At 44.2% G+C, this 18,840-nt stretch overlaps 1 protein-coding gene across 6 annotated transcripts in view; it reads left to right on the top strand.

Moving 5' to 3' along the window:
* The window catches only part of cpamd8 (C3 and PZP like alpha-2-macroglobulin domain containing 8), a 318,016-nt gene that overhangs the window by 291,228 nt on the left and 7,948 nt on the right, over positions 1-18,840 (top strand). For all 6 annotated transcript variants that reach the window (XM_072594464.1, XM_072594465.1, XM_072594462.1 and 3 more), the window contains 3 exons: positions 1,953-2,058; positions 3,751-3,861; positions 18,197-18,409. In XM_072594464.1, coding sequence (XP_072450565.1) covers positions 1,953-2,058; positions 3,751-3,861; positions 18,197-18,409 — 430 coding nt within the window. The remainder of the gene's footprint in view (positions 1-1,952; positions 2,059-3,750; positions 3,862-18,196; positions 18,410-18,840) is intronic.

Below are 18,840 nucleotides of genomic sequence, written 5' to 3'. Positions count from 1 at the left end.
GATGGGTATATGAATAGGAAGGGTTCAGAAGGATATGAGTCAAATGCTGGCAAATGGGAGTAGGTCCGATTGGGATGTCTGGTCTGTGCCCATGTTGTATGACTCTCTGACCCTATGTGCTGAGTTAACTGATCTCTCCAGGATGTGTTGAGTTAAAGTCAACACACCATTCAACTAGTCCAGACGATGTTTGGTGTTACTTTACAAACAAGCAATATTTAATCACGGAAAACAGACCTTATTCCAAATCTCTTCATCCCCTGTCCTTCAGTGACTGAAATAACCTCCTGTTCAGTGTTGACTTGGTCTCTGTTTGCATCATTGCAGCCCTGGCCTGTGTTTCTTGCTCCACTCTCACAGTGAAGAGAAGACAGTGGCAAGTCTGCCTGGCGTCACCAGAATTGTTCAATCTCTGCATGGAACACGTATTCAAAGAATTAGGCATATTTCCAAGGGCAAAAATTAGAGACCAGAACATACATTTCCAATAAAATAAAACAAAGAACTGCAGAGGCTGGAAATCTGAAACAAAAACAGAAACTCAGCAGGTCTGGCAGCATCTGTGGAGAGAAAGCAAAGTTAATGTTTTGGGTCCATTTTCAGTCCTGAAGAAGGGACTCAAAACACTAACTCTGCTTTTTCTCCACAGATGCTGCCAGACCTGCTGAGTTTCTCCAGCAATTTATTTAAATGTGCAATATTCTGACAATGGAGAGCTACTGAAAGAATCCAAAGAGGCTCTGAAAATATTGTAGGTAAAATACAAGCTGGGAGTTTAGAATATGGATTGAGATCAAAAAGACACACACTGGAAGTTAGAAGGAATGAGTGAAGGTTGAAGTTGATGGTATTGCACTCGACCAAGTCAATGAATTTGTCAATTTAGGAATAATAACAGATGATGGCAGAGGTGCAGAGGAAGGATGGAGACAGTAACTTTGTGACGGTGAAGGATGTGTTAACAACAAGAAAACTCGAGCTTGTAACGAGGAAAAAATCATCAGATGTAACCTTCGTCCCACTTCCCTGTCTGCCTCAGAAACCTGGACAATAAAGAAACATCTTTGGAAGAAATTGAGGCCTTCAAAATTCTAAAATATCTATATGTAGACCATTATTATAAATTTCTGTCTTCCCAGACAGTTTATTTCTTTCTTTCGAGGAATGTTCTTGCGATGATGTTCTGCTGTTTTGAACCACATCGTGAACTTTCCATGACTAACAAGATCTGGCACTGGACTAGATCTCTAACCTTCTAGCCCAGAGGTGGGGGAATACCCTCCATACACGACAAAGGAACAGATGCTTCAAAGTGCAGTACAAAAAAAAACTCTCAAAAACCAATGTTTAGAAGAGAAAACATCAATATGTCAGCTGTTTGATCAGATCTGAAAGTTTCAGTGATCTCTACCAGAGGGGCAGCAGAGAAAGGTGTTTACCTGGGCACAGCTGGATGATTGATAGCAGGGGAGTTGTAGTTGCGCTGTTGTGGGTGTGTGGAGGTGGGACAGGTCAGACAAGTGTGCTACCAGGAGAGCAAGTCTCCTGGCTGGAGGAGCTACACACAGCAACAATAACAAAAAGCACTGAGTCAAATTACCTGGCTGTTATCGTGTCGCTGCTTGCCACCCACTTCAACCTTCACTCACTCCTTCCAAATCCCTTTGTGCTCCTTTTTGGTGTTTGGTCTCAATCTGTATTCGAAACTTCCAGAATGTGTTTTATCTACATAACTTTTAGGGCAATCTTCTACTTCTGTAAGTAGCTGTACATTATCAGAGTATTGCAAATTTATAGAAGTTTCTGTGTGCTAATTAACTGCCATATTTCTTATCCAAGGACTAACAAAGTGCCTGAGATATTGATGTTATAGAAATGGAAGCTTTTTAATTCATTCAATTTTGAATGAGGGAGAATGTGAACCTCCTGATTGTCTCCCCCTTTATGTTCAGATCCCGAGCCAGTGTATGACCTGTGTCATGTTCGATGCGTACCGGGAATATATCATTGGGAAGACCGCTCCAGTCCCAGTCAAGGTGTATGACTACTATGAGCCAGGTAGGTTCGAGCAGCTTGGACGCACAGTGGCTCCGTAGGTAGGGGTCTCCCCGAATTGAAAATTAATCTTCATAACACAACTTCCAGCAATTCTGCAGGAAAATCCTAAGGAATGTTTAAATTGTTGCCTAGTGATACAATATTTGTTTAGCTAAAAAAATCATATTTGGAAAGGGAGATGTTGTTCAACTGGCAACCGAGTATCATTCAGTTGGCTAAGGAAGAGTGTGTTTGCGATGTGTTCACTGTGGGAGGGCGTTATAGGGAGGATGGGCATGAACAGTATCCAGTGTGGGGTGTGATGAGCCCACTGATCAAAGACTGCACCCAGACAGAGTGAGCAACATCTGCTTAGTGTGTCTTGGTGAGTGTGATATTGGTAATTGGAATGGATTTGGGACTGCGTGTGTATGATCCAGCAAACAATCCGACACAATGCAGCAGCTAACTGTTGCTGCTGACTCCCTGCAAACCCCCTTCCTGGCCATGGAAAGTCAAGGTCACAAACCTTCTCACATTCTCTAGGAATTTTTCATCGTAAAATGTGCTGGGAAAATGATCTGGAATCCGCTGATCTTCAGATTTCTCTCTCCTAGAAAATAGATCTACTTCATATACTGATCTGAAATGTGTGAGCAGGTACGTAAGATCAAAAACTTAGGAATTATATCAAAAAGGTCTTACTTTCCAAACTAAATGATTTGTTCTACTGCAGAGGTTATATCTGGAATCATTTTGCTTCAATCACAATCCCGCTGACAATTCACACGCAACTGATAACTAGGAACTCAGCTAAATCTTGCTGTATTCCTGATGAAGGGCTTTTGCCCGAAACGTCAATTTTACTGCTCCTTGGATGCTGCCTAAACGGCTGTGCTTTTCCAGCACCACTGTAATCCAGAATCTGGTTTCCAGCATCTGCAGTCATTGTTTTTACCTAAATCTTACACAAGGTCACATACACAATCCACTGGACTGGATTTGGTAGTCTTACCTCTTAGCTAGTGATATGCATTTTAATCTCCTAACACCTGCAGAGTCAGGTAGAGCTTAGCAATGATGCTTTTAAGTGTGGAACCTGGTGATATTACGATTGGACAAATTAGAACATCCAGACCCAGAGTTTAACAAATTACAGACAGCATGTGAATGCAGGAAAAGGGAGCAGCTCATCAGCGTGAGTTAATAACAAGAAAGAACTGAACAGATTCTAGTCAATAAATGGGAATCTTTTCTTTCACAAAATACTGAAGTAAGGGGGGGTGGGGTGGTTATGTAGGTGATAACATTTTCTAGTTTGAACTGGGTGGGCCTGCTGCTGTGGGGAGGGTCATAAAGAGCACTTGGGAGATCAGGAAACAGTGAGGGCTGCAGATGCTGGAGATCAGAGTCGAGAGAGTGGTGCTGGAAAAGGACAGCAGGGCAGGCAGCATCTGAGGAGCAGGAGAGTCCACGTTTCAGGCATAAGCCCTTCATGGGGAATTCCTGATGAAGGGCTTATGCCTGAAACGTTGATTCTGCCTGACCAGCTGTGCTTTTCCAGCATCACACTCCTGACTTTGGGAGATGACACTGACACATTGTGTCGTTAATGATTCAGTCTGTGCAGTATTGTGCTAGCTCCTGTGGGCTGTCTGTTTGGGTGATACATATCGATGTGTGGATGATGACGTGCTGCTCTTGCTCCTCCAGCATTCGAAGCAACCCGTTTTTACAACGTGAGTGAAACCAGTCCTCTGGCTCGTGAGCTGTGTGACGGGACAACCTGTAATGAAGTTGAAAGCTCAGCCAATCAGTGGATAGGTATGTGTTCAAACCTGACTGAGGATGTAAGAATGATGACCCAAAAAGTTTTGTTTATAAGAAAATAATTTATTCTCCAAGCCAAGGGAGGGCAGTGCTGTTTCTGTGACCTCAGTGAGTTGCTGTAGTGTGAACATTGCATCCCTAGTGTGCTGTGAAGCAGTACATATCAAGTCCATTGATAAGATTAGAATCCCTGCACTATGGAAACAGGCCCTTCAGCCCAATCAGTCCACACTGACCCTCTGAAGAGAAACCCACCCAGACCCATTTCTCCTGACTGATACACCTAACTCTATGGCAATTTAGCATGACCAATTCACCTAGCCGGCACATCTTTGGACTGTGGGAGGAAACCAGAGCACCCGGAGGAAACCCATGCAGACACAGGGAGAATGTGCAAACTCCACACAGAGAGTCACCTGAGGCTGGAATCGAACCCAGGTCCCTGGCATTGTAAGGCAGCAGTGCTAACCACTGAGCCACCATGCCGCTCCATTCGAGGAGTCTCAGTGAAATTCTTTAGAACAGAGGCCTGTTGAGGTTCTGTCATAGAGTAAATTTGAGATGGAGATTGACAAAGATTTAATCAGGAAGGTGGTTAAGGATTGTGGAGATAAACAGGAAAGTGGAGGAGGAGTATCAACTCAGCCAATATCACATTGAATGGCAGACCAGACTTGATGGGCTGAATGGCCTATTTCTGCCCCTATGTCTTGGTTTTCAGGTTTTATAGCTTTATTGAATTACTTTGCTCTGGAGTTGTTGCTCCAGTTGCCACGGTGAATGGTGAGTGTCCATCGCATTCCTGACTTTAGAGATGTTGAAGGAATTAAGGAGAGCGGGTGAGGTTCTGCCCAGTCTCCTTCCTATCCTGTTCCTGTTGATGTTGTAGGCCATTCAGCCCCTCAAGCCTGCTCTGCCATTCTAGTCAAGCTTATCATCTGTCTCAATGCCATATTCCTATTTCCTTTGATGTCATTAGGAATGAGAAATCCATCAATCAGTCTTGAATTTATTTAATGACTGATCTTCCACAGTCTCTGGGATAGAGAATTCTAAAGATTTGCCACCACTGAGTGAAACATTTCTTCCTCTTCTCACTCTGAGATTGTGTTGCCTGGTTCGAAACTTGTCAGCTGGGAGAAACATTCTTTCTGAATCTACCCTTTAGAAGGCTGCCTTATGATTTTATAAAATTTCACTGAGATTGATGGGGTTGGTCTAGTTCGCGTCTAGGTCTGTTCATGGTGTCTCAGTGAAGGCCATTTGGCCCCTGATGGTGCAGATGCAAGTCAGGGGGATGTTGCTGTATGTTTTCTTCAGGGATGATGATCAGCTGCTCCTGGAGTAACAGGAACTCTATTCACCAGTTGTCATTTCAGGTTTGTCTGTTGATGTGTCATGATGAAAGAATTGTGAATGGAGTTCACTCTAAAGATATCAATTAATAACTGCAGTCCATGGGGTACAGTGGTAGCATTCCTGCCTGTGGGCTAGGAGGCCCAAGTTCAAGTCCCATCCATGCCAGTGATGCCATAGTAACATCTCTGAACAGGTTGTTTAGAAAATATCTACATTTGGGGCTGGAAAGTCCAGGTTCAAGTCCCAGACACACATCACAACCTGTCTGAACAGATTGGTTAGAACATCCATCTCTGCTAAACCTAATATTTAAAAAAAACGGTAAATTATAGTTAAATCTTAAGAAAAAAGGAATGAAAATAACCCCAGTTCTGAATTGTAAAATAGCAGGAAGGTCATTATTGAAGCAGTTAGAGATGGTTCATTTGAAGGTCCTTCTTTATCCACTTCCTGTGCTATTATTGATGAGGTCTGTTGTGTTTTCTTCATTAGTTGAATTTTGCAAAGTTTTCTTTCCAGCTAGCTGGTTTTCTAGAGATACTTCAGCTTTATACAAGTTTTGTGAGACTGACGCCAAAAATGGGAGAAATAGCTAGATGTTTCTGAGAGTCTAAATTAGAGTGGTGCTGGAAAAGCACAGCAGGTCAGCCAGCATCCGAGGAGCAGGAAAATCGACGTTTCAGGCAAAAGCCCTTCATCAGGAAGCTTTTGCCTTTGCTCAGTGACTGAGTACTCTACCCATACTTAAGATGGTGTAAAGTTAAAATCTATCACTGAGACTGTTGGAAGTGCCTTTTTTTAAGATAAACCAAGGCTGCTTCCCTCTACGGTGGATCTCAATGTTTTTGAATTGTGTCTTGTGCCAGTATTTAATCCTTCGACCATCACCACTAAAAACAAATGACCTAGTTGTTAATTACTTTGCTGTTTGTAGGAGATTGTTGTGGCTCCAGTATTAAAGAAAGACCATACCTTTCATTGGTCAAAAACCATGTTGGGACATCGTATTTAGAAAAGTTTGCACCACTGAATCTGTGCAAACTGTACCTTGGACATTGGGTGTGGATGAGTTTCAAAAATGTCAAACTCATCCTCAGAATTGCCTTCCCTCAGCTGCTGGTTTCAGGCAACTAACTGCAAACAAACACAAGGCCAGAAATTAAAATTCTGTGGACCTCATGCAGCTGAGGTGAAGTCAGGTTTGTACTGTGGCCCTGAAAAAAACAATGCGGGTTATCCCATAACCATGCTAATTACAATCAGGGCTTAAGTCCTTGTGGATCTATAAATTTATAAAATTTATAACTACCCAAGCAAGTGGCACCTCCATTGGCTGCAGAGTTTAATCAGAGTGGGACAGATTTACATGGACAGTTACCATTAGAAATGTGAACAAGAAATGCCCTTCATTGCTGCAAATAAATATTAAAACCTAATTATTGAAGAAAAAAGTCTGCTTGTGATTAAATACAAAGTAAATATAAGGGGCATTGGTTGGCTGTGATCACTCTCAATTTAGACAATTTTTTTTCTCTATTTCCCTTTGGTAAAGAAATTCCCGATTCTGGTCTGTTGCCAATCCCTGCCATTTGACCCAGTGACAGGATGACAGCCCCGTCCCCCACAGTCCTCCTGGGCTCCTGATAGTGAGCACACACCTGGGAGTGGGGCCTCTCTGCAGCTCGTTAAAGCTGACCAAAAGGAACGCTTATATAATCTCCTCAATCCCACCAACCCCCACCTTCTCTAACATTGCCTGAAGATCTTGGTAAACAAGTCAAGCTGCTCCTGTACAGACCTGTCCCCTGAATCCATTGGTAATTTACAGTTAGTCTCCATGAGAAGCAAGCTGTCAAACCAGACCCCTCTCAGCATGTTCAAGCCTGAAGGCAGTGTCTCACTGAGAGAATCATTTACAAGGCAGGCTTGGTTGGACCTCCTGATCACAGGTAGTTTATAGCCTGGCCTGGTGATGTTTTGTGGTATTCTGGTTTCTTTTAAACTTACCTCATAGCTGTCAACTGGGAACTAATGAAACACAGCCCTTTTATAATAACTACAAATTACTGCTGCACTGTCTGAGCGTGCCAGCAGCTGCTTCAAACCCTACAGTCAGAACGTGGCATTGTTGCAGAATGAAAGGGGCATTCATTTTGAAACAAGCTCATTAAATTCACAAGGAAAGCACGATGAGGTCTTCAGCCCTCAGGCCCACTTTGCTCCGTGGTCAGTGCACACTGGCCCCAACTTGTGTGACACAAAGCAGCATGGTCCAGGCTTAATGCATCACCTGTCCTCCCTCTGCCATTTTTGTTAGTTCACAAAGACAAAGAGGTCCAGATTCAGTCAGCAGCCTTGTCAGGGGACAGCATCCTGTCTCTGGGTTTAAGCCAAACACAAGAGACTGGGGCATGTATTCCAGTGCAATACTGAAGGAGTGCTGCGTTGATGGTAGTGCCATCTTTCTGTTGAGATGTCACACACAAGTTTCATCTGCCCCTTCAGCTGGATGGAGAAGAACAACAGGAGGGGTTTCCAGTCACTTGGCCAACATTTAGTTATAGAGTCATACAGCACAGAAACAGAACCTTCGGCCCAACGCATCCATGCTGACCAGGTTTCCCAAACTGAACTAGTCCCATTTTCCTGCATTGGACATGTATCTTCTAAACCTTTCCTGTCCATGTACCTGTCTAAATGTCTGTTAAATATTGTCATTGTACTTGTCTCTGTGTTCAATTATCAGATTTTTGTCATGCATCTGCTTGTGGGATCTTGCTGTGCATTTATTGATTGCCACAATTGTGTTAAAATATTTGCTACTTTTGAAAAAGTGACTTGTTGGCTGTGAAGTGCTTTGCAGTGACCTGCAGTTGTCACAGGTGCTATTGAAATGCACAATCTTTCTTTCAGGGCTGGCAGCTCTCTGCATGTTCATTGGGACATAGCGAGTTGAATCATGCAGGGTTCCAGGTCCTAATCCTTGTCCTGACGGTGGGGATGCAGGATGAGGTTCTGTCTCGCTGTCTGCAATACATTGATCTAGCAAGAGTAGGCATTTACCAAAATCCTTCCAACCAAACCAACAACCACATCTTACATTTAGATAGTGCCTTTAATACTAGGAAATGCCTCTCAGGCATGTTCTAAGACAGAATTCAATGCTAAGTCACACCAGCAGATAAAGGACAAAAGACCAAAAACATTGTCAAAGATTTAGCCAAAAGGAGGTGCTTTTCAAGAAGTGTTTGGAACAGGGAGAGACAGAGACAGAGAGGATTAAGGAGGAAATTCCAGAGCTTGGGGCCCAGGCAGCAGAAGGCACAGCCACCAACAGTGGGACTGTTACATTCAGCAATGCTCAGAGTTGGAAGGCGCACTGATCTCGCAGCATTGTGGGGATAGAGTGGGTCACAGAGGTGGGGGAGGTGTTGGGTGGTGGTGGTGGAGTGAGGCCTCAGAAGGATGTGGAAATAAAAATTAAACCCTTGCAGTGATGGGGGGAGGTGGGGAAAGGAGACAGTGCAGGTCAATGAGTACAGGCCTGGGCTGGGGTTAATGGGCTTTGCTTGGTGCAGCAGAGGGAGGGGGCTCTGGAAATTATGTGCATTCCTTAGTAAGTGAGCCGTCACGCACCTTAATCTCTTCTGGAGGGTCAGAGTCAAAGCAGATCAGTGCCGGGCAGAGCCTGCTGCAGCTGCCCCAATGATGTAACTGAGAAACTTTAGTTGGGTTTTAGAAATGCCCCTTGGGCATAATATAACAGTTCCTGTTGGCATGGCAACCGAGCTGCTCATAATAAAAGAATAAACAAATACTCTCTTGTGCAACCTCGAGACTTCCATCACCAGTTGCTAACATCTTTAAAACAGACAGGAGGAGAATTTCATTCCCTCTTATATCACATCCCCAACAGCACCTTCCAAACCCACAAGCACTTCTATCCGGAAGGACAAGGGCAGCAGATACATGGGAACACCACCCCTGCAAACAAGTTCTCCTCCCAGAAGCCACACACCATCCTGACTTGGAAATATATTGCCGTTCCTTCACTGTCACTGGTTTTCAATCCTGCCATTCCCTCCCTAAGGGCACTGTGGGTCTACCTAGAACACATGGACTGCAGCGGTTCAAGAAGGCAGCTCACCATCACCTTCATGAGGGCAGTTAGGCCCATGCACTAAACCCTGGTCTCGCCAATGACATCCGTGTCCCACGAATGAAGAAAAGGTAGTTGCAGGAAGGAGGTACTGTCCCTGGAGAAAATGCAGGGCAGATTCAGCTGAATGAAACTTGGTTCTAAAGGGTTACATGACGAGCTGCATGGGCTGTTCTCGTACTCCCTTAAATCAAGAAGATTAAGTGAAGATTGAAACAAAGGGTTTAGGTTTAAATTAAAACCAGGTCATTAGGGATGATGTCAGACAAAGGGGAGTGGAAATCTGGAACTGTTTCCCATTTCCCAAACCCCCCCCCCCCCCCACCCCAATGCACATGATAAAGCTGTGGGTAGGTGGAGGGGCTGAATGAAATTTGCAGCTTTCATAGCTGTGACTGAGAGGCTTTTGTCCGATAAAATATTAAATTCACAAGCAAAGGCCAAATTCCAGTGACACTGGCTGCCTTCTCAAACCCAGTCTGTGTGAACATCTCAGCAGGGAAGCTCAACAGGTGATCTCAGTGAGGGAGGGATACAAGTGAGGCCAAGAGTTATGTCATCCTCAGATTCTTCATCTTCCCTTCATTATGGGAACAGCAATCATTGTATCATTGGGTTCAGAGTGACTGGAAAAAGACAGTGGCCTATCTGGAGTTGGGATAATTAACTGGGCAGAGACTTCGAATAGAACTAGGTCAAAGAGACTTGAACAAAAGGTTGCAGGGATAAACTGTAGCTGAACAGTGTGATGGTTCAGGTACAGTTAAGATACATTCCCTCCAAAGGGAAAGGTAGGACAGATAAATCCAGATCTCCCTGGATGTCAAAGGAGGTAGATTCCTGATGAAGGGCTTTTGCCTGAAACGTCGATTTTCCTGCTCCTCAGATGCTGCCTGACCTGTTGTGCTTTTCCAGCACCACTCTAATCTAGACACTGATTTCCAGCATCTGCAGTCCTCACTTTTGCCTAAAGGAGGTAGAGATTAAATAAGGAAGAAAAGGTGTATTTATGACAGATGTCATTTAGAAAATTGAATTCAAAACCAACCTGAATACAAAATATTCACAGGGTAAGTGAAAACCCAATATCAGCAAAAAGGGACTATGATAAAAGACTGGCCGGTAACAAAGGGAAATCCCAAAGCCTTCTGTAAGCACACAATAGTGAAGGGTGGTAAAAGAAAGATTAGGTCTGATTAAGGAACAAAAAGGTATGAATAAATGGAATCCAAGGGCATTGCCGAGGCACTAAGTGAACATTTCAATCAGTTTTTACTGAGGAAGGAAATGTTAGCCTGGTAATAGTGAGAGAAGAGGAAATGCCATCACAACAAGGAAATATTGGTTGAGCTGTTAGAGTTGATGAGACATTAGCCAAGAACAGATGAGATGCATCTAAGGATATTGAAGGAAGTGAGAGTGGAAATTGTAGAGGCAGCGATAATAATCTTCCAACCCTCCCTGGATTCTGGAGTTGTGCCAAAAAGCTGGAACATTGCAAACATTCTTCCCTTTTTCTAAAGGAAAAGCCCAGCAATTACAGACCATTCCGTTTAACGTCCGCGGTAGGGATACATCTAGAAACAATAATTTGAAATAGAGTTAATAGGCACATGGAAAATATGGGATAATTAGGGAGAGGCAGCATGGATTTCTTAAGAGAAAATTGTATTTAATTTGTTAGAGTTCTTTGAACAGATAACAGAGAGGGTCAATGGGGGGTAATGCTGTTCACTTGGTGTTCATGGACTTGCAGAAGGTGTTCAGTTACTGCAGCATTTCAGAATTGTGACAAAACTTGTAGACATCGAATAAAAAGGACATAGTAACACGGGATACAGAATGAAGGACAGGAAACAGGAATGATTAATGGATATGTTTTGGGCTGAAGGCAGGTTTGTCAGGGAGTTCCCCAGGAGTTGTTTTGCTTTTCTTGATTTATATTAACAATCTCAACCTTGGCATGTACAGGATGATATCAGAGTTTGTGGGCAATAAATTTCTTGGAGAATTCTAACCTGGAAGGAGGACATTGTAGAATTTCAAAAGAACATCAACAAGTTGGTGGATTGGCAGCAGATGGAGTTCAGTGCAGAGAAGTGTGAGGTGAGACATTTTAGAAGAACCAAGGGAGACAGTGCAAAATGAAGGGACTACTCTAAAGGATTTGCAAGAGTTGAGAGACCAGAGAGGTTGCATGTAGTTGAGGAAAATTTCTTTCACCAGTAGGGTGGTAGGAGTCAGGAATGCACTATCTGGGAGGGTAGTTGAGGTGGGAAACTCCTCAACACTTTTAAAAAGTACTTGATTGAATATGAAGTATCACAGCATTCGAGGCTATAGTGCAGACATGTGGGATTAGTGTAGATTAAGTGTAATTTTGACGGTACAGACACGGTAAACTAAAGGGCCTTTTTTGTGCTGTATGATTCATAAACTTCTGTTAGAAAGACAAATGGAGAAGTTGAAGCTGTTTTTCTTGGAGAGTGAAAAGCTGGGACAAGATTGGATAAATGCTTTCAAAATCATGAGAAGTCTGCAGAGACTAGATCAGGGGAAACTGTTCCCGCTCATTAAAGGATTGAGAATCAGAGGGCATAGTTTGACTCAGCGAGTAGTTAGGGTCTGGAATACTCTGCCTGGGAATGTGGTGAAACGTTCCCGAGGGACATTGAATGATGAGTTAAGTCAAATCAATGTGTAGGATTTGAGGGAACAGCACAATTCACCAAGCTGAAACAGCGTGTCCAGACCGGATGAGTCAAATGGCTACAATATGTTATCTTACACAATAATAATTTGCTGGATCTGACCTCCAAAGTGGGGAAGTTTGCCGATGTTCAGCTCCATTTGCAACTTCTCCAATTCTGAAGCAGTCCGTGTCCAAATGCTGCAAGACCTGGACAGTATTCAGGTTTGGGCTGACAATCGGCAAGTAACATTTGTGCCGCACAAATGACCGGCAATTACGATCCCAGGCAGAGAGAATGAATCTCCCACTATCAACATCCTGGGGTTACCATTGACCAGAAACTGGACTCACCATGTAAACACAGTAGCTATGAGATTAGCTCAGTCGCTAGGAATACTTGGTGAGTAACTCACTTGACTCTCTCATGCCTCTCCACTACCTACAAGGCACAAGTCAGGAGTGTAATGGAATACCTCCCCATTTACCCAGCTCCAACAATACTCAGGGCCTGACACCATCCAGGGCAAAGCAGCTCGCTTGGTGGTACTACACTCCCTCCACAACCAACGCTCAGTAGCAGCAGTGTGTACTATCTATAAGATGCACTGCAGAAACTCTCAAAGGTTCCTCAGACAGCATCTACCATCTAGAGGGACAAGGGTAGCAGATACACAGGAACAAATTCCTCTCCAAGCCATTCACCATCCTGACTTGGAAGTATATTGCCGTACCCTCACTGTCACTGGGTCACAGTCCTGGAATTCCCTCCCTAAGGGCATTGTGGGTCTACCTACAGCACATGGACTGCAACGGTTCAAGAAGGCAGCTCACTCCTACCTTCTCAAGGGGTAATGAGAGCTGGGCAGTAAATGCTGGTCCATCCCGTGATGCCCACACCTTGTGAAAGAAACAAACCATATTCTCGATTGTGAGCAGACACTCTGTGTGGATGGGAAAGAGTTTGGCAATTCTTTGGCGCAACCTGAGGATGGTCTAGAATTGTGGTACTTGCTTCCTGTTCCATGTAGCTTGGAGTGTGACCTGATTTTTGAGAAGACGGTATCCTAGTTAAGTTGTGAAAAGTTTTGTGCATTGCTTGACCTTTCTGCTGATTATGACAAGGTTCTTTCCTGTTGGGCACTTGTATCTGGGGCTGAAGGAGGGACAGTGGGTGATTGGTTATCAAGGCACCAGTGACAATGACTCTGTGAGCCAGACTAAGGGATGTTGAGAAACTGATTTCCCTTCAATCCCTTCAGCAACATCATCTGAGGATTCTGTATCAGCTTCCAATTGACACCATTCAGTTCTACTCATGACCTGTTCATTCAGCCACTCCAATCCAATCCAATGCTGCTGATTGCTAGCCTGTTTATTCAACATCAGCTAGCCCTGAATTTCCTCCAGTTAAATCTTCTGAAGCTGAATCCAACATCTTTGCACCTGCTACAAATTGCAATCCCTTGCCATCATCACTCTGGGTAACAGAGAGGCTATGTGAGCTGACCTCAGAAGCTCTCCATACATCCACACCAACACTGTGTCTGCCCACTGCATTATCTTCTCCAACTAGCTTCAGCTCTTCTACTGTGGAAGCCCTTATCCATGCCTTTATTATATCAAGACTGAACTATCTATTTGGGCTGCTCTCCCATATGATACCCTCTCAGGCCTTCTGCTTGTTCAAACCTCAACTAGCCTACATTGTAAATGCCCCCAAACCTTCTTTCCTCATTACCTGTGGGCTCTCTAACACCGAGACTAACAACATTTTGAGATTAAAACCCTCTCATTTGTTTATATGGTCTTGGTGTGGTGATAGAACAAAGAAATTTACAGCACAGAAACAGGCCCTTCGGTCCTCCAAGCCTGAGCCGATCCAGATCCTCTATCTAAACCAGTCACCTATTTTCTAAGGATCTGTATCCCTCTGCTCCCCGCCCATTCCTGTATCTATCTAGATACATCTTAAATGACGCTATTGGGTCCACCTCAACCACCTCTGCTGGCAATGCGTTCCAGATACCCACCACACTCTACATAAAGAACATTCCACACATATCTTCCCTAAACCTTTTCCCTCTCGCTTTGAACTCATGATCCCAAGTAATTGAGCTCCCCCACTCCGGGAAAAAGCTTCTTGCTATCCACCCTGTCTATACCTCTCATGTAGACCTCAATCAGATCCCCCCTCAACCTCTGTCTTTCTAATGAAAAGAATCCTAATCAACTCAACCTCCCTTCATTGCCAGCGCCCTCCATACCAGGCAACATCCTGGTGAACCTCCTCTGCACCCTCTCCAAAGCATCCACATCCTTTTGGTAATGTGGCGACCAGAACTGTACGTAGTATTCCAAATGTGGCTGAACCAAAGTCCTATACAACTGTAACATGACCTACCAACTCTTATACTCAATACCCCATCCGACGAAGGAAAGCATGCCATACGCCGCCTTGACCACTCTATCACCTTGCGTTGCCACCTTCAGGGAACAATGGACCTTGACACTCAGATCTCTCTGTCCATCAGGGATTTTTCATTTACCATATAGTTTGATCTTGAATCGGATCTTCCAAAATGCATCACCTTACATTTGCCCAGATTAAACTCCATCTGCCATTTCTCCGCCCAGTTCTCCAATCTATCTATATTCTGCTGCATTCTCTGACAGTCCCCTTCAATATCTGCTACTCCACCAATCTTAGTAATCTGCAAACTTGCTAATCAGACCACGAATACCTTTCTCCAGATCATTATGTATATCACAAACAACAGTGGTCCCAGCACGGATCCCTGTGGGACACCACTGCTCACAGCTCTTCATTTGAGAAACTCCCTTCCACTCCTACTCTCTGTCTCCTGTTGCCCAGCCAGTTCTCTATCCATCTAGCTCGTACACCCTGGACCCCATGTGACTTCACTTTCTCCATCAGCCATCATGGGGAACCTTATCAAATGCCTTACTGAAGTCCATATATGACATTCACAGCCCTTCCTTCATCTATCAACTTGGTCACTTCCTCAAAAGAATTCTATTGAGTTGGTAAGACATGACCTTCCCTTCACAAAACCATGCTGCCAATCACCAATAAGCCCATTTTCTTCCAAACATAAATAGATCCTATCCCTCAGTATCTTCTCCAGCAGCTTCCCTACCACTGACGTCAGGCTCACAGGTCTATAATTATCTGGATTATCCCTGATACCCTCTTTAAACAAGGGGACAAAATTAGCAATTCTCCAGTCCTCTGAGACCCCACTCATGTTCAAGGAGGCTACAAAGATATCTGTTAAGGCCCCAGCTATTTCCTCTCTTGCTTCCCTCAGTAACCTGGGATAGATCCCATCCAGACCTGGGGACTTTTCCACCTTAATGCCTTTTAGAATACCCAGCACTTCCTCCCTCCTTACCCGACTTTACCTAGAGTAATCAAACATCTATCCCTCACCTTGACATCAGCCATGTCCCTCTCCTCGGTGAATACCGATGCAAAGTACTCATTAAGAACCTCACCTATTTTCTCTGACTCCATGCCTAACTTTCCTCCTTTGTCCTTGAGTAGGCCAATCCTTTCCCTAGTCACCCTCTTGCTCCTTATATACAAATAAAAGGCTTTGGGATTTTCCTTAACCCTATTGGCAAAATATATTTCATGAGCCCTGTTAGCCCGCTTAATTCCTCTTTTCAGTTTGGTCCTACTTTCTTGATATTCTTCCAAAGCTTCATCTATTTTCAGTTGCCTATACCTTATGTCTGCTTCCTTTTTCCTCTTAGCTAGTCTCAATTTCACCGGTCACCCACGGTTCCTTAATCTTGCCATTTCTATCCCTCATTTTCACTGTGACATGTCTCTCCTGCACTCTCACCAACCTCTCTTTAAAAGCCTCCCAGACATCAAATGTGGATTTACCCTCAAACAGCTGCTCCCAATCCATATTCCCCAGCTCCTGCCAGATTTTGCTATTGTTGGCCTTTCCCCCAATTTAGCACTTTTTAGGACCACTCTAGTCTTTGTCCATGAGTATTTCAAAACTTATGGAATCACGATCACAGTTCCCAAAGCAATGCCTTACTGAAACTTCAACCACCTGGCTGGGCACATTCCCCAATACCAGGGCTAGTAATGACCTCTTCCTAAATTGGACTACTTACATACTGCTCTATAAAACCCTCATGGAGACTCCTTAAACCTCTAACGCTAAGTGAATCCCAGTCAATGTTGGGGAAATTAAAATCTCCCATCACCATCCTGTTGTTCCTACATCTTCCCATAATCTACCTCCTACTCGCAGTTGGGAGGCCTGTAGTACAGCTCCAACATTGTTACCACACCCTTCCTATTTCTGAGCTTTGCCTATATTGCCTCACTGCTCAAGTCCTCCATAGTGCCCTCTTTCAGCACAGCTGCTATATCCTCTGTCCAGTAATGCAACTCTTGCTCCTCTTTTACCCCCATCTCTATCCACTGGAAGCATCCATATCCTGGAATGGAAAGATGCCAATCATGCCCTTCCCTCAACCAAGTCTCAGTAATAACAATATCATACTCCCAGGTACTAATCCAAGCTCTAAGTTCACCTGCTTGACCTACTACACTTCTTGCATTAAAACCGTGTACCTCAGACTACCTTTCCCTTTGCCTTCATCATCTGCTCCCTCCCTACTCTTCCCATTAGTCACGCTAACTTCATTATCCAGTTCCTTACAGGCTTTAGTTACTAGCTCCTTACTGTCCACTAACCTCCTCAATTGGTTCCCATTCCCCTGCTGCATTAGTTTAAACCCTTCCAACAGCATTAGCAAAAGCACCCCCAGGACACTGGTTCCAGTCCTGCCCAGGTGTCGACCATCTGATTTGTAAAAGTCCCACCTCCCAGAACCGGTCCCAATGTCCCAAAAATCTGAATCTCTCCTTCCTGCACCATCTCTCAAGCTTGATAAGATTGGATTGGATAAGCCTCATGCTCCAGGGAATTTGAATTCAGTAATATCTGGAAGAAGAAGCTGGTGTCATTGGTAATGTTATAATCACTGTTAATTGTCATAAAAACTCATTGGGTTCACTAATGTTGCCTGGTATGGGGCATTTTTAGGAATGAAGAAAGGTTGGATAGACTGGGTTTGTTTTCACTGGAACGCAGGAGATTGAGGGGTGACCTGATGAAATTTTATAAGATTGTGAATGGCGTGGATAGAGTGGAAAATATGAGGCTTTTCCTAGGGTGGAGGGGTCAGTTACTAGGGGACACAGGTTAAAGGTGCGGGGTTGGCAGGGGGGAGTTTAAAAGAGATGTGTGAGGTAATTTTTCACACAAAGGGTAGTGAGTGTCTGGAACGTGCTGCCAGAGGAGGTGGTAGTGAGAACAGACACAACAGCAGCTTTCAAGAAGCACCTGGACAAATAGGAAGGGAATAGAGGGATACGGATCCAGCATGTGAAGACAGTTTTATTATGGAAGGGCAAAATGTGACAGCATGGGCTTGAAGGGCTGAAGGGTCTGTTCCGGTGCTGGATTGTTCTTTGTTCTCATATTCTTCAGAAGAGCAAATCTGCCATCCCCACATGGTCTGGCCTGCACATGACTCCAAACCCACAGCAATGTGGTCCTCTGTAATTCAGGATGAACAATAAATGCTGCTTAGCCAGTGACACCCACAGCCCATGAATGAACAAAAACATCCTCCCTCCTTGCCACTCCCTCCAATCCTACACCTTCCCAAAGTGCTGTAATTCTGGCTTCTTTAACCTCTCCCCCATTGGTCGTCAGCTTTCAGCTGTTCACCCCTACACCCCTACAATCCCATATTTAAATCTTCTCTGCTCCTTCAAGTTGTTCCTTAAAAACAAACCACTTTGACCAAGTTTTTGAACATTTGTCCCAATGTCAGCTTATGCAGCTCAGGGACAAATATTGTCTAGTGAAGCTCCTCTGAAGCAATTTGGAATGTTTGATTTCATTAAAGGTGCTATATTAATGCAGGTTTCTATGTTGGGGGGCCAGCCCATCACTAAGCTGCCTACGTAGTTCACCTGGTCCATCAAAGGGTGAATGGGCAGGCCGTTCCGACTGCTTTGAGCTGATTAGCTTGTTTAATGTCTGTTCCATTTCTTCTAGGGTTTGTCCAGTCTGCGACCTGTAAGAATGTGTATGACTGTCTGGAAGAGGAACACTATGAGCTGTGCACATGTTACCGTGACTGTGGTTTCGATGGAAGCCCTGTTTGTGGCTCTGATGGGATTCTTTATCAGAACCAGTGTCAGATGGAGGCGGCAGCATGTCGAAACAATACCAGAATTGAACGGGTTACAGTGTCACAGTGCAGCCCCAGTAAGAGATCTTCCAGTTTACTCTTTTTTGGTTTCAATAGCGGCGGTAGAGGAACCAGCTTTTTACATTTTGGGCCCAGAGCTCAATTTAATCTAAACTGTGGGACTGAATATCACAGTCAGCTGGAAATTGTGTCAGCATCAGAACCAAAAAGATCCACTAAATACTGACCACTTAACCAGATGGGTTTGGTCTCATCTTTTCAGCCTGCTCATCTCTGTCTCTGTATCACTCTATCTGACTGTGGGTTTCTTTCTGGTTGCCTTTCCCTCTGTCTCTCTTTCTCTATCAGTTTGTCCATCTGTAGTTCCTCATATCTATTTGGGTCTCTTTCTGCTTCTCTCTAGCTCTATCGCTCATGCACTCTCTCACTATCTTACTCTCTCTCTCGCTCTATCATTCGCTCTTTCGCACTATCTCTTGCGCTCTCT

Source organism: Chiloscyllium punctatum, chromosome 24 (assembly GCF_047496795.1).
Source record: "Chiloscyllium punctatum isolate Juve2018m chromosome 24, sChiPun1.3, whole genome shotgun sequence".
NCBI classification, from domain to species: Eukaryota; Metazoa; Chordata; class Chondrichthyes; order Orectolobiformes; family Hemiscylliidae; genus Chiloscyllium; species Chiloscyllium punctatum.
Note: the sequence above shows the minus strand (reverse complement) of the source record. Positions and strands in the feature narration are given on the sequence as shown.